This window comes from Panthera uncia, assembly GCF_023721935.1.
Source record: "Panthera uncia isolate 11264 chromosome A1 unlocalized genomic scaffold, Puncia_PCG_1.0 HiC_scaffold_17, whole genome shotgun sequence".
Taxonomy (NCBI): Eukaryota; Metazoa; Chordata; class Mammalia; order Carnivora; family Felidae; genus Panthera; species Panthera uncia.
Window position 1 is genome coordinate 58,918,750 of NW_026057577.1, and position 16,216 is coordinate 58,934,965.

The 16,216-nt window shown below is 40.0% G+C and overlaps 1 protein-coding gene across 1 annotated transcript in view; it reads left to right on the forward strand.

The window, feature by feature from the left end:
* The first annotated feature begins 11,554 nt into the window (after positions 1-11,554).
* Positions 11,555-16,216, forward strand: part of THBS4 (thrombospondin 4) — a 45,452-nt gene continuing 40,790 nt past the window's right edge. Inside the window, exon 1 of the mRNA XM_049649713.1 lies at positions 11,555-11,817. Within this exon, the coding sequence (XP_049505670.1) occupies positions 11,730-11,817 (88 nt within the window). The 5' untranslated portion in view covers positions 11,555-11,729. The remainder of the gene's footprint in view (positions 11,818-16,216) is intronic.

Consider the following 16,216-nt stretch of genomic DNA (forward strand, 5'->3'; position numbering starts at 1 on the left):
CCCTTCCTGCAGAGATAAAAGAACTAAAATCTAGTTTGGCCAAAATTAAAAATCCTATAACCGAGGGGCACCTGAGGAGCTCAGTCGGTTTGACATCCAACTCTTGATTTCAGCTCAGGTCATGATCTCAGGGTCGTGGGATTGAGCCCTGAGTTGGGCTATGCACTGATAGCCTGAAGCCTGCTTGGGATTCTCTCTCTCTCTCTCCCTCTCTCTCCCTCTCTCTCCTTCTCTCTCTGTCCCTCTCCCCCTTGCACTCACTTACTCTCTCTCTCTCTCAAAATAAATACATAACGTTTTTTTAAAGTTTTTTAAAAAATGCTATAACTGAGGTGCAAACCCAAATGGAGGCCATAAAAACGAGGATGGATGAGACAGAGGAGTGAATTAGCAATACAGATGATAAAATTATGGGAAAAAATGAAACTGAAAAGAAGAGGGAAAGAGGTCAGAGATCATGAAGGCAGACATAGGAAACTCAGCAATTTATTAAAATGTAATAACATTTGTATCATAGGAGTCCTAGAAGATGAAAGAGATAAAAAGGGGCAGAAGGTGTATGTGAGCAAATTATAGGTGAAAACTTCCTTAATCTGGAGAAGGACACAGATATCAAAATCCAAGAAGCACAGAGAACTCCCATTAAATTCAACAAAAGCCACCATCACCAAGACATATCATAGTCAAAATCACAAAATACACAGACAAGGAAAGAATCCCGAAAGTAGCAAGGGGGAAAAAAGTCCTTGATCTACAAGGGAAGACAGATCAGGTTCACAGCAGGTCCACAAAAACTTGGCAGGACGAAAAAAGGAGTGGCAAGATATATTCAATGTGTTGAATGGTAAAAATATGCAGCCAAGAGTACTCTATCCAGCAAGGTGGTCATTCAGAATAGAAGGACAGATAAAGAGTTTCCCAGACAAACAAAAATGAAAGAAGTTTGTGACCACTAAAATAGCCCTACAAGAAATTTTAAGGGGGACTCTTTGAGTGGAGGAAAAAAAAAGATCAAAAGCATCAAAGACTAGAAAGGACCAGAGAGCATCACTAGAAACACCAACTCTACAGGCAACACAATAGCACTAAATTCATATCTTTAAGTAATCACTCTGAATGTAAATGGACTAAATGCTCCAGTCAAAAGACATAAATTGAATGGATAAAAAACAAAACAAAACAAGATTCATCTGTATGCTGCCTACAAGAGACTCATTTTAATCTTTTTCAAAAATGTTTATTTATTTATTTTGAGAGAGAGCACACCAGGGACAGTGAGAGAGAGAGAGGGAGAGGGAAAGAGAGAATCCCAAGGAGGCTCCATGCTGTCATTGCAGAGCCTGACATGGGGCTCAATCTCACAAACCATGAGACCATGACCTGAGTTGAAATTCCGAGTTGGATGCTTAACCAATGGAGCCACCCACGTGCTCCAAGAGACTCATTTCAGACCCAGAGACAACTGAGATTGAAAGAGGATGGAGAACTATCTATCATGCTAATGGGCGTCAAAAGAAAGCTCGAGTAGCCAGCTTGTCATATGTCAAACAAACTAGATTTTAAATGAAAGACTGTAACAAGAAATGAAGAGGGCACTATATCATAATTAAGAGGTCTATCCATCAAAAAGATCTAACAACTGTAAATATTTATGCCTCCAACTTGGAAGTGTTCAAGTATATAAATTGATTAATCATAAACATAAACTCACTGATAATAATACAAAAATAGTAGGTGACTTTAACATCCCACTTACAACAATAACAAATCACCTAAGCAGAAGATCAACAAGGAAACAATGGCTTTGAATGACACACTGGACCAGATGGACTTAATATATCCGGAACCTTTCATCCTAAAGCAGCAGAATACACATTCTTTTTGAGTGCACATGGAACATTCTCCAGAATAGATCACATACTGGGTCACAAATCAGCCCTCAACAAGCACAAAAAGATCAAGATCATACCATGCATATTTTTAGATCATAATGCTATGAAACTTGAACTCAACCCCAAGAAAAATTTTGTAAAGCTCTCAAATACATGGAGGTTGAAGAACATTGAACTAGAGAATGAATGGGCTAACCAGGAAATTAAAGAAGAAATTTTTTAAAATACATGGGAGCAAATACAAATGAAAACATGACAGTCAAAAACCTTTGGGATGCAGCAAAGGTAGTCCTAAGAGGGATGTGCATTGCAATTCAGGCCTATCTCAAGAAGCAAGAAAGGTCCCAAATACACAACCTAACCTTACACCTAAAGGAGCTAGAAAAGGAATAGCAAATAAAGCCTAAAGCCAGCAGAAGAAGGGAAATAATAAAGATTAGAGCAGAAATAGGGGCACCTGGGTGGCTCAGTCGGTTAAGCATCTGATTTCGGCTAAGGTCATGATCTCCCAGTTCGTGGGTTTGAGCCCCGCGGCGGGCTCTGTGCTGACAGCTCACACCCTGGAGCCTGCTTCCGATTCTGTGTCTCCTTCTCTCTCTGTTCCTCCCCTGCTCACGCTCTGTCTCTCTCTCTCAAAAATAAAGATTAAAAAAATTTTTTTTTTAATTAGAACAGAAATAATGATATAGAAACCAAAAATAAAAAACAGTAGAACAGATCAGTGAAACTAAGAACTGGTTCTTTGTGAATAAACAAAATTGATAACCCCCTAGCTAGACTTACCAAAAAGAAAAGAGAAAGGATCCCAATAGATAAAATCAACAAATGAAAGAGGAGAGATCACCACCAACACCACAGAAATACAAATAATTACGAGAGAATACTGTGAAAAATTATATGCCAACAAACTGGACAATCTGGAAGAAATAGACAAATTCCTAGAAATTCACAAACTACCAAAACTGCAACAGGAAGAAATAGAAAATTTGAACAGACCAATAACCAGCAAAGAAACTGAATCAGTAATCAAAACTCTCCCAACAAACAAGAGTCCTGGGACAGATGGCTTCCCAGGGGAATTCTATCAGACATTTAAAGAAGAACTAATAACTATTCTTCTCAAACTGTTTCAAAAATAGAAATAATCATTCTATGAAGCTAGCATTACCTTGGTTCCAAAACCAGACAAAGATCCCACTAAAAAAGGAGAATTACAGGCCAATATCCCTGATGAATATGGGTGGAAAAATTCTCAACAAGATATTAGCAAATTAAATTCAACAGTACATTAAAAGAATTATTCACCACGATCAAGTGGGATTTATTCCTGGGCTGCAGGGCCGGTTTAATATTTGCAAATCAATCAGTGTGATACACCACATTAATAAAAGAAAGGGTAAGAACCATATGATCCTGTCAATAGATGCAGAAAAAGCATTTGACAAAATACAGCATCCATTCTTGATAAAAAACCCTCAACAAATTAGGAGTAGATAGGACATACCTCAACGTTATAAAGACCACATGCAAAAGACCCACAGCTAGTATCCTCAATGGGGAAAAACTGAGACCCTTTCCCCTATGGTCAGGAACAAGACAAAGATGTCCACTCTTGCCATTACTATTTAACATGGAACTGGGAGTCTTACCTTCAGCAATCAGACAACAAAAAGAAATAAAAGGCATCCATACTGGCAAGGAAGAAGTTAAACTGTCACTATTTGCAGATGACATCTAGAAAATGTGGAAAACCCAAAAGACTCCATCAAAAATTGCTAGAACAATACATGAATTCAAGAAAGTCATGGGATATAAAATCGATGTACAGAAATCTGTTGCATTCCTATATACCAATAACGAAGTAGCAGAAAAAGAAATCAAAGAATCGATCCCATTTGCAATTGCACCAAAACAATAAGATAACCTAGGAATAAACCTAACTAAAGAGGTAAAAGATCTATACTCTAAAAACTATAGAACACTTGTGAAATAAATTGAAGAAGACCTAAAGAAATGGAAAAGAATTCCGTACTCATGGATTGGAAGAACAAGCATTGTTAAGATGTCTATACTATCTAAAGCAATCTACACATTTAATGCATCCCTATCAAAGTACCCCCAGAATTTCTCCCAGAGCTAGAACAAACAATCTTAAAATTTGTATGTAACAAATTTGTATGGACTCCAAATAGCCAAAGCAATCCTAAAAATGAAAAACAAAATTGGAGGCATCACAATTCTGGATTTTAAGCTATGTTACAAAGCTTAACATACAAAGCTTGAGGTCAAAGAAGTTACTGCCTGTGTTCTCCTCTAGGATTTTGATGTTTTCCTGTCTCACATTTAGGTCTTTCATGCACATTGAATTCATTTTTGTGTATGGTGTAAAAAAGTGGGCCAGGTTCATTCTTCTTCATGTCGCCGCCCAGTTTTCCCAGCACCATTTATTGAAGAGACTGTCTTTTTCCCATTAGATATTTTTTCCTGCTTTGTCGAAGATGAGTTGACCATATAGTTGTGGGTCCACTTCTGGATTCTCTATTCTGTTTCATTGATCTTTATGTCTGTTTTTGTGCCAGTAGTACCATGCTGTCTTGATGACCTCGGCTGCAGCAACTTCTTACTAGATGTGTCACTGAAGGCAAGGGAAAGAAAAGCAAACATCAATTATTGGGACTTCATCAATATAAAAACTTCTGCACAGCAAAGGAAACAATCAACAAAATTAAAAGGTAGCCTATGGAATAGGAGAAGATAGTTGCAAATGACATATCAGATAAAGGGTTAGTATCCAAAATCTATAAAGAACTTAACAAACTTAACACCCAAAAAACAAATAACCCAGTTAAGAAATGGGCAGAAAATAAGAATAGACACTTTTCCAAAGAAGACATCCAGATGGCTAACAGACACATGAAAAAGATGCTCAATGTCACTTATCATCAGGGAAATAGAAATCACAACCATGATGGCTGGGTGGCTCAGTCACTTAAGCATCCGACTTTGGCTCAGGTGAAGATCTCATGGTTAATAGTTCGAGCCCTGTAATGGCTCTGCACTGTTGGTGTGGAGCCTGCTTCGAATTCTCTCTCTACCTCTCTCAGCCCCTTCCCCACTTGTGTGCACTCTTTCTCAAAATAAATAAATAAACTTAAAAAAATAAAATGCTAACATCCTTTTAAAAAAATAAACCACGATGAGATACGACCTCACACCTGTCCAAATGGCTAAAATTAACAACACAAATAGCAGGTGTTGGCCAGGATGCAGAGAGAGGGGAACCCTCTTGCACTGCTGGTGGGAATGCAAACTGATGCAGCCACTCTGGAGAACAGTATGGAGGTTTCTCAAAAAAAATAGAACTACCATACAATCCAGCAATTGCATGATTAGGTATTTACCCAAAGGATACAAAAATAAATATTTGAAGGGGTACATGCACCCCAATGTTTATAGTAACATTATCAGTAATAGCCAAAATATGGACATAGCCCAAATGTCCATTGACTGATAAATGGATAAAGAAGACATAGTATATACATATACAATGGAATATTACTCAGCCATCAAAAAGAATGAAGTCTTGCCATTTGCAATGACATGGATGGAGCTAGACTATATTATGCTAAGCAAAATAAGTCAATCATAGAAAGACAAACACCATATAATTTCACTCATATGTTGAATTTAAGAAACAAAACAGATGAACATATGGAAAGAGGTGGGTAGAAAAGAGAGGGGAAACAAACCACAAGAGGCTGTTAATAATAGAGAACAAACTATGGGTTTATGGAGGGAGATGGATGGGAGACAGGTTAGGTGGGTGATGGGTACTAAAGACAGCCCTTATTGTGATGAGCACTGGGTGTTGTATGTAAGTGATGAATCACTGAATTCTACTCTTGAAACCGACATTGCGCTGTATGTTAACTAAAATTTAAATTAAAAGAAAATATCAAATATCAAATATCCTAGACCAATACATGATGCTAGTTATACTTTTAGTGCCCCTTGATTACGAAAAATGATGTATCAATGACTCCCTCCCTAGCAGGAGCTTTCTTCAAAATACATGAAAATACATTCATACTTCTCCCAATGGTTACTGTGCTATCTCCACCTTCCACTTCATAGGCAAGCTTTTTCAAAGTTACCTTACTTTTATTGTTACCCTTACTATCTCCACTGCCTATTCTGTGGTCCTCACTCATTGATGGCATTACTCTGCCTTCCTTTCACCCACACTACTCCATCAAGCTGCTTTCAACAGTATCACCGTTGACTTCTGGGTTGATAAACCCAAGCACGGTCTTTTAGTCCTTACCTTGCTTGACCTCTCAAAAGTGCTGATACTGTTTACCATTCCTCCCTGACACTACACTTTCCTTAGCTTCTTTTACATCTTTCTCTCTTTATTGTTGGTTTCTCCTTCTCTACTGGCTCTGAAGTGTAGTGTTCATCAATGTTCTTCCCTGATCTTACACTTTTCTTAGGTAGTCTTATCTATGCCTATGGCTTATATAGGTACCTATATTGCTACCTATAAATTTATGATGTCAACCCAATTCTCTCCTAGTTACATACTCATGAAACTAAATGCCTAATGGATAGCTCCATTTGAATGTCTTGAAGGTGCCTTCACCTCAATACAGCCAAGACAAATCATCACCTCCCCGTCATATCTTGGTGGATGGCACTACAGTCCACCAAGTTGCCAAGGTCAGAACCCCAGATATTGTCTTGATATGTCCCTTGATGCTCTTGCATATAACATGCGTTTCCTGTTTGTTGTGTTCTTCCCTTACTTTGTCACATGGAGATTCTCATCCTTCATGATTCAAATGAAAAGCCAGCCCTTCTAGGAAGTCTTTTCCAATTCTAACTACAAGTTACTTTCTCCTAAGTATTTCCTTGTTTCTTAGGACACGTGTCTACTATAGATCTTATCATATTATTTACATCATCTGGTTTCCTGAGTAAACTGTGAGCTGAAGATCAAGAACTATGTTTTATTCATCATTGTATGGCATTGTCTAACAGCATGCTGGGCACATTCTAGAAGACTGTCAATAAATATTTGTTAAGTATATTAAGTGATGGACACATAGTAAATATTTGTTGCTAAACTGATCACATTAATGAGAACAAACTCTCTCTAATTAAGATTTCATACCTGACAGGCAACTATCCTTTCTAGCTTAACAATTTTGTCACTGATTGGATAGCAACACCCACATAATTTTAGAATTTGGAATTAGAAAAATTGTGTATATCTAATCCAACTCTTTTATGAACTCATTAAGGCTCATTTGTAATTAGTTATACCAGTTTTCCTATTGATAGTTAACTAAGATCCTTTATATGTTCATTCTTTTAGTTAGATTAAACATGTCCCCAGGAATTCAAGTGATACTATTTGTTTGCTTACAAACCTTTTTTTTCCCCATAGATAAACTTCAATTCAAATCAAATTATCCCGAATTCTAAACCCCTGACATCCAAATGAATAGAATTTTAGTATTTATTACAAGTTTTCTTTATGTCCTATTATTTCATTGCACTTTGCATCATATTTTCTTAGCAAATATATTTAGACATCTGGCGCTAAATTTGGTATTGTCCTGGCACAATAATCATGATTATCACTTGACATTGCAGGAACTACCATGCAGATGGATTAATGTATTGTTTAATGAAGGAGACAAGTTACTTTAAGAAATGCTAGCTTCAAAACTCTCCCTAGACTTCAAGTTGGGTAGACATAGTTATTTGTAGTAAATGTCTGCACAACTGCATTTTTCCAAGAAATTTTTACACAGCATTTAGTAAAGTATATTAAAGAAGCTTAATGAGAGGTTTTTCTAACAGTCTACTTAGACTCTTAGTGAGATTGAAAATGAGTGATTTTACACATTTCTTTTCGCTTCACTAATCTTCAGTGCCTAAATTGCTATCTTTTAATTTCTGGGAAAAAAAGCTTTTTACTTTTAACTGCACACTAATCAAAAGCCCCCTACCTAATTTACAGACCCTTATTTGTGCTAATGAGTTTCTAGAGAAGCTGTTTTCCTGTCACTTTATCAAGTACCTTCCTTTGTTATTAACATTAAACTACATAGTAACCCAAAGTCTGCATTTTCCTGTGCTATGGCATAAATGTTATCACACATCATGGTGTAAACTATATTCCCTTTAAGCCATCTTTATTTTATTATATTTTTTGAGAGAGAGAGAGAGAGGGAGGGAGGGGCAGAGAGAGAGAGGGAGACAGAGAATTCTAAGCAGGCTCCATGCTCAGCACAGAGCTTGATGCACGGCCCCATCTCATGACCTCGTGACCCTGAGCTCATGACCTCAGCTGAAGTCAAGAGTCAGATGCTTAACTGACTGAGCCACCCAGGTGCCCCCAAGCTTTCTTTACATATTAATCATTATTTCCCATTTCCATTCCCTTCAAGAATTCAAGTGGAAAACTTGGCATAACTAATGATAACCCTATTCAAATATCAGTTAACAAATATGCAAAACTTCTGCTTCGTTGTGCCCAATAGCAGTATGTAATATGAGTAACTTCTTGCACTTCTAAAGAACAGAAGGAGTAGGAGCAGATGGGTATCCCCACATCCAAAATGAGGTTTGGATATTGAGACTGATGATGTTGCCACGCATGTAGCCAAAGGGTTTGAAAAAGTTTATCACCCACATAGTGAGGCTTTCTGGCGAGAGTAGGATGGGCTCCCAAGCTTGTGTGAAGATGGCTTCAGAGAGCAGGGAAAGGAGATGGTTTGGGGATTTTCGTGGTGGTTAGGGTGTGAGGCTGGGGTGAGGGTTCCTGGCTATAGTCTAGGGCTTGCACAGTGGAACTTCCTGCCAGCACCAAAGGAGGGAGCACCCAGGCTTGCTCAGATATGGGGCTGAGGGGGAGGGGAGTGGCAGACATTGAAAGCTGTGAGCAAACATAAAAAATGTTATATTCTGTGTTAAACAGTTACAAATGGAAGGACACCTAGTATATCAGTTACCTACTGTAACTGCTACTATGTCAGTTACATAACAATCCTAAAATCTTAATGACCTCCAAAAATAAACGTTTATTCGCATGTCTGGAGTCGGCTAGACAGCTCTGCTGATCTTGCCTGAGCTCACTCACCTGAGTCAGCTGACAGCTAATCTCAGGTGGCTTTGCCTAGGATGACCGTGGTGACTCATCTCTGCTCCATGTCTGTCATCCTCCAACAAGCTAGCACAGCCATGCTATCATGGCAAAGGTAGACGTGAAAAAGCAAGCAAGTGCAATCACACAAATACTTTTTAAGCTCCTGAATGTGGCATATTTCCTAAAATCTATTGGCCAAGGACGTTACATGACCAAGCCGAGAATCATAGTGGGAAGGCAAAAGATATGTAGATGGAAGAACAAAGAACTGGGACAGTTTTTTGCAACCTCTCTCACAAATGGATTACTAACATATCACAGACTCTTATAACCTACTTTGCTGAAAGATGGAAAATCAGTTCAGTGAGTTATTCACCAGTAGGTGCTAGGCACTATACTTGCAATTGGGGCTACAAAAATAAATAAGAGTGTTAGAGAGCTCATAGTCTGATATTGGGGTAAAATAAACAATACATTATTATTTTTGTAATGTTTATTTATTTTTGAAAGACAGAGAGACAGAGTGAGAGCAGGGGAGGGGCAGAGAGAGAGGGAGACACAGATTTGAAGCAGGCTCCAGGCTCTGGGCTGTCAGCACAGAGCCCGACATGGGGCTCGAACCCATGAACTGTGAGATCATGACGCAAGCCGAAGTCGGACACTTAACCGACCGAGCCACCCAGGCTCCCCCAACAATGCGTTATTAAGATAAATTAAAATCCAGTGTGATAAGTGCAACAACAGATATTTTAATAAGGTGGCACAGAAAAGAAACTGATTAAGTTTTTCACCTCCTTGATCATAGATTTCATAGCCAATTTAATGGATTTTATTATAATAAAAAATAATTGATTTTCCTCTTGGTTCCTCCTCTTCCTCCCTTATGGAAGACATAAAGAAAAAGCTGGGTGAGATTCTCCAGTGAATAGTTTAATAAACATCCAGGCTCTTTGGCAGCAAAACTAGATTGTTAAGTATGCTGGGCTAGCAGAAAGTCACTTGGTTCTCTTGTTGATCCATTACCCTTAGTAGTCATCCAGTTTCAAGCAAAATTTATTGTGTGTCTACCTGGGCAAGCTATTTTGCTGGCCGTCTCCTAAGAATTGGGGTCACCTAGCAAAGGTGACTAAATGAAGATGACTAAAAACTAAGATCTGCCTCCAAATAACTACAGTTATTGTGTAAGTCCATTGTAGAAGACATAAATAGGCAAAGCTGTTCTGCTTCTAGCAGAAGTTGGGAACCTGGAGGCCGCTCTCACCCAGGCCACTGTCGGGGACAGTTTGAAGATTTGAACATTCTTCAGGCATTTCATTGGTTTACCGTTACATTGCTGGAAACACATGCCCTTTTTCGCTACAGTGCACTCTCATATGTAGAGAAGCGGTACCCCATTCCATAGAGTGGCGTTAGTGTAATGTGGCATTAAATAAAACCCAGAACTATGGTAGACCTCAAAGAGAAGCGATATCCTAAGATAGCTTGCAAATCTCCAGGTCACCAGCAATGGCTGGAATCATAATAGGTGAAGGGTTATTCTTGCACAGCTTGAAAATAAGATGATGGGTTCATCTTCCAGCTTGTGGCACATAGCTTACTAACCTTTCAAGTGACATTCTTTGAGACATGACGACAGGGATAGAAATACTTTGCTGGATCTTCTCCATTACTCAAGATTCTCTAACAGGGAAACATTTTGCCATTGTTCTGAAATATCTTTTCCTCTGGTTAATCCGCATTATCCTAGGGGGCTTCGCTTAGGAGAGAGATGAATTCCTTATGTTCCTTCCCTCTCTTTCGGTATGCTCCCTGCTCCCAGACCTTCAAACAGTCACATGGAATCTTTTGGGAGGACGCAACAGAAGTGGGCATGCAAGAGTGTTTGGAAACCAGACTGAAAATAAACCGCCCTCCTATAAATGGTTCTGTCCGGATTGATTCCTTGAGATGTGTTTTATTTCCGTTAAAAACTCAAAACTTTCAAACGTTCACTGTTTGTGTCTTAAAACTTGATGGGAAAAATATTCAACATCCGAGGCACTCAAGAAAAGCTTGAAATAAAAGAAACCAATTGCTGTCTGGACCGCTTTAGGAGGCAGGAGAGTCTTCAGGGTTCATTCTCAAGGGAACCTACGACGGGCTACGGGCGTTACAAAGCCTCTCCAAGCGCGGTTCTTCTCAGAAAACAGAAGGAGGAAACGTGGGGGGGGGGGGGGGGGGGGAACACAGGGTCACTTCATCTCTCCCCCGTCCTGTGTGCCCAGAGCAGCCCTGGCTGCCCCGCTCTCTCCCAAGAACCCTCGCCCGCCCAGGTCCCGCCAGACCGCGTCTCCTTCCCCTCGCCACACGCAGTCCGTCCCCTCCGCCGCCCACGCTCCCCGCTCGGCTGCCCCCTCTCTTCCCGGCGAACCGGCTTCCCCGCCAAGGGGGCCGCCCCGGCCTCGGCCCTCCCCCGGCTCCGGCCGGCCAGACCATAAAGAGCCCGGCGCCCTCGGCGGAGGCAGCTCCTAGTGCGCTCAGCTCTGCACCGCCCCCGACGGCAGCCCCGGAGGCCGCGCCCCGCGCACCCTGCACCTGCGCCGCCCGCGGGGCCCGACGGAGGGTCAGCGCGCAGCTGGGGACACCGAGGCACGGCCAAGCCGCCTCGCTCGCGGGCGTCCGCGGCTGCAGGAAGAGCCAATATGCTGGCCCCGCGCGGAGCCGCCTTCCTCCTGCTGCACCTGGCCCTGCAGCCGTGGCTAGGGGCCGGCGCCCAGGCCACCCCCCAGGGTAAGTGGGCTCGCGCCGGGGCGGGGGCGACGAGCCCCGGGTTCCTCCTTCACGCTCCGCTTGGACGACAGGAGGGACCAGCTCCGCGCGCTGCTTGGCCCTTGGCTCCCGGGGCCTCCGTCGGTACTTCTCTGACCCTCTGGGGTCCGAGTCCCAGCATTTTGTGATTGGAAGTGGCGATTAGAGTACAGAATTTTCTGAGAGACCATTATCCAGCCATGAGACCACTTCCCTAAACAACATTTTAGGGGATTCGAAACTTATTTTCAGTCCATGCAAAGAAGTGGAGTTCATTTCAGAGCTCACCCTTCGCTAGACCTCTAACACATCCTGAAATCCAGGTTGTATCCCCAGCGGTTCTCTCTGGCCGGCCATCCCCTAAGCTTTTGCCCCCTAAACTCCCACCCGGCGGGAGCGAAGTTCCCGAGAAAGGCACACGCAGCTTTACTCTCTTTGCCAGGCTACTGGCTCTTTGCTGCTCTTTGGCCCCCAAAACCATCTTTGGGAGTCGGCATCATCTCTTGATTCCTGAGATGAATAGAGCAGGAAGGACCAAAAAGTCGGTGTTTCTCTTCTAGAGGTAAAAATTCGATAAATACTTTGAAAAGACAGCTGAATAATCTTCAAACCTCTGTGTGAAATGGGGTGAAAATGACCATTGGGCAGAATGCACTTAAGTTTAAACTGATTTTTTTGTAAAGGTCAAAAGGAAGAAATTACTTAAGCAAGAAAAGATGTTAGGGCTCTGACTGGCCATCCAGTGATGACCTTCACCTGTTGACTTATTACTGCAGCATGAAATAAAGCTGGAAGGAGTCAAACAGGTTGAAGTGAAAGTTGTTCTTCCTCACAAACCCAGGGTGAAGCATGCCTCTGAGGGAAGTCTCCAATTCCTCCCTCTCCTATTGCAGTAATAACCCATTTAAACTTTGCATGTCACCAAATAACTCCTTTTGATTTCAGACCAGGCAACCAGAATAGTGGTTTCAGGGGGTAGGTAATAATACACTGCATTTAGTTTGCCTTGAAATATTTGAAATACTATAGTGTCTATTTATTCATTGTGACCTCTCTTCAAGGAAGGTAAGAAAGTTTTTTTAAAAAATTGAAGTGTAATTGGCACAGAAGGATATATCAGTTTCAGGTGAACATGAAACATAACGATTCCAAAATTGCATACATTGTGAAATGATCACCACAATAAAGCCAGTTAACATCTGTCACCATATGCCATTACAAAAAAAATGATTTTCTGCAATGGAAACTTTTGGGGTTTTCTCTCTTAGCAACTTTCAAATATGCAATACTGTATTATTAACTATAATCAGCATGCTATACTTGAAATCCCATGACCTATTGGTTTTATAACTGGAAGTTGGTACCCTTTGACACTTTTCACCCTTGCCTCCACCCCTACCCCCCCCCCCCCCCCCAGTATGCTCACTGTATATGAGCTTGGCTGCTTGTTGTTTTAGTTGCCGCATAGAAAATGAGATCATACAGTATCTGTCTTTCTGTGTCTGACTTATTTCACTGAGCATAATGCCCTCAAGGTCCCTCCATGTTGTCACAAATGGCAAGATTTCATTCCTTTCCTGGGTTAAATAATTTTCCATGATATACATATACCACATCTTCTTTATTCATCTATTAATGGACACTTGATGGTTTCCATATCTTGACTATTGTACGTAATGGTTCAGTGAACATGAACCTGTATATATCTTTTTGAAGTAGTGTTTTTAGGGTTTTTGGATGAATACCCAGAAGTGGAATTGCTGGATCATAAGTAGTTCTATTTTTAGTTTTTTTTGAGGATCCTCCGTACTGTTTTCCATAGTGGTTGCACCAATTTACATTCCCACAAACAGTACACAAGAGTTTCCTTTTCTCCACATCCTTGCCAACACTTGGTATTTCTCTTTGATAATAACCATTCCAACCGGTGTGAGGTGATAACTCATTGTGGTTTTAATTTCCCTGATGATTACTGATGTTGAACATCTTCTCATGTGCCTGTTGGCCACTTGTATGTCTTTTTAATATAATTTATTGTCAAGTTAGCTAACATACAGTGTATACGGTGTGCTCTTGGTTTCAGGAGTAGATTCCCATGATTCATCACTTACCTACAACACCCAGTGCTCATCTCTATGTTTTCTTTGGAAAAAAATATCTGTTCAGATCTTCCGCCCACTTAAAAATCAGATTCTTTTTTTGCTATTGAGTTCTAGGAGTTCTTTATATAGTTTGTATAATAACCCCTTATCAGATATGATTTGTCAATATTTTCTGTCATTCAGTAGGTTGTCATTTCATTTTGTTGATGGTTTCTTTTGCTGTTCAGAAGCTTTTTAGTTTGATGGAGTCCCACTTGTTTGCTTTTGCTTCTGCTGCCTTTGCTTTTTGATGTTAGAAAGGAAGCTTTTCGGGGTGCCTGGGTGGCTCAGTTGGTTAAGTGTCCGACTTTGGCTCAGGTCATGATCTCAACTTTGTGAGTTCAAGCCCCACATCAGGTCTCTGCTGTCATCGTGGAGCCCACTTCTGATTCTCGGTCTCTCTCATTCTCTCTGTCCCTTCTCCACTCAAAAATAAATGAACATTAAAAAAAAAGAGGAAGCTTTTCAAAACAATTCAAAAGTTTTCTGATTGTACATAGGATTTGGCAGTTTTAAACTTAGGGGTTAATATTTTGTGTTGTATGAATTCCTGACATGTGAACACACAGCCTCATGGTGTGCTGCAGGTTTGGATTTTGCTGCTTCTTGGAGCTGCCTGTTTCATAGGACTCCGAATAAGGCTGTACTACCTAAATTATCTGGTTAACTTAGTTGCTGTAGATTATCAGATTAAGTTAAGTTTCTGATAGATTGTTTTATTGAATTAATTAGTCTTACCATCATCAGCTCAACTGAATAATAATTTGTATCCTTTCTCCTGTGAGCTGCCTTGCTAGTCTTATTGGTATGTATTCAATTGTCATACCGTGGTAGTTGGACTGATTCGTAGTAGTAATTTCACCTCTAACAGTAGAAGGTTGTGCTTAGATCGTGGCACTATTAATGAAATGTAATAACATTAATAGAAAATTGTGTCTCATTTCCTTTTCAAAACACTCTCCAAACTCATTACCAACTAATCCCAACTCTGCCTCTTGAGAGAGAAGCCAATGGGTTAGATGAGCCTTGAAGATTGAAATAGGGTAAATTTAGCTTGAGCTAAATCATGTGCATAATCCTAGTGAAAGCAAGACTCCAGAATAGCAAGAGTTTAGTGTTGAATGCAGTTCCCATACCTTGAACACACATTGGCAGATGGCTTGTCCTGAATGGAACTTTTAGACATATTGTCTCATTTTCCCTTGTTCTTACTGATGGAAATGTAAAGCTTGCAATTCTCTGGAAATTAAAAAATTCTGTTTCCTTTTTGAAGTACAGTAGGCAATAGTCTTCATGTTTGGGTGGAGGTGGGGGGAAGCGAAGTCCTAGAAGGAACATAATAGATGTTTTGCTTTCCAGTATTTCCAATATTAAACACATTATTTTGTAAGGTCCTTAAGTACATGGGAAAGAATACATATCCAGTATAAAGACAGATAGTTTCTTTTTTTTTTTTTTTAAGACAGATAGTTTCTTAAAGAGTAGAAATTCTTGAGTACTTAGGGTTTTGCCTGTTTGTTTTATAACTTTTATTTATTTTTTTCTTATTACAAAAGTAACACCTGTTCATTGTAAAAATAAAAATAAAAAATTGCATAAGCAAAAAAAAGGAAATAAATGTATAATTATATGACCCAGAGATAGGTACTATTCATGTTAGGTTCTGTTGTGTTGTCTTTCAAATGTTTTCATTTGGAAATATATATTTCAAGTGGGGTCATGTTACATGTATAGTTTTATGATTTTCTCAATTCTTTATATCATGAACATCTTCCATATCTGTAAGTATTCAGCTGCATTACTATTTTTTATAGATAATAATCCACTTTCGGGAGGGACTAAAGTTTATTTATCAAGCGCTCTAATAAAGGACCCTTAAGTTGCATCCAGTGTTTTGATATTATAAACAATAATTTGTTGAACAGTTGTAGTGCTACAGGATGGCTTGGATGGCTAAAATCTCTTTGGTCTCTGTCAAGCCCTTCTTTCTCTGCTAAGGACAGTTGATGTTTTCATTAAAAAGTGCTATGCTAACAAGGCTTTGGTTTTCCACCTCTTCCAGTTAGATTTTCTCCCATTTTCTTTGGATATCTTTGGGTATCATTGTATTAATTGTTTTTACAGTCAGATGGTGAGAAAAATACCTTATTGTTCAAGTTAGCAATTCCTTCATCATTAGTTAAGCATATGAACAGTGTGTGTGTGTGTGTGTGTGTGTGTGTGTGTGTGTGTGTGTGTGT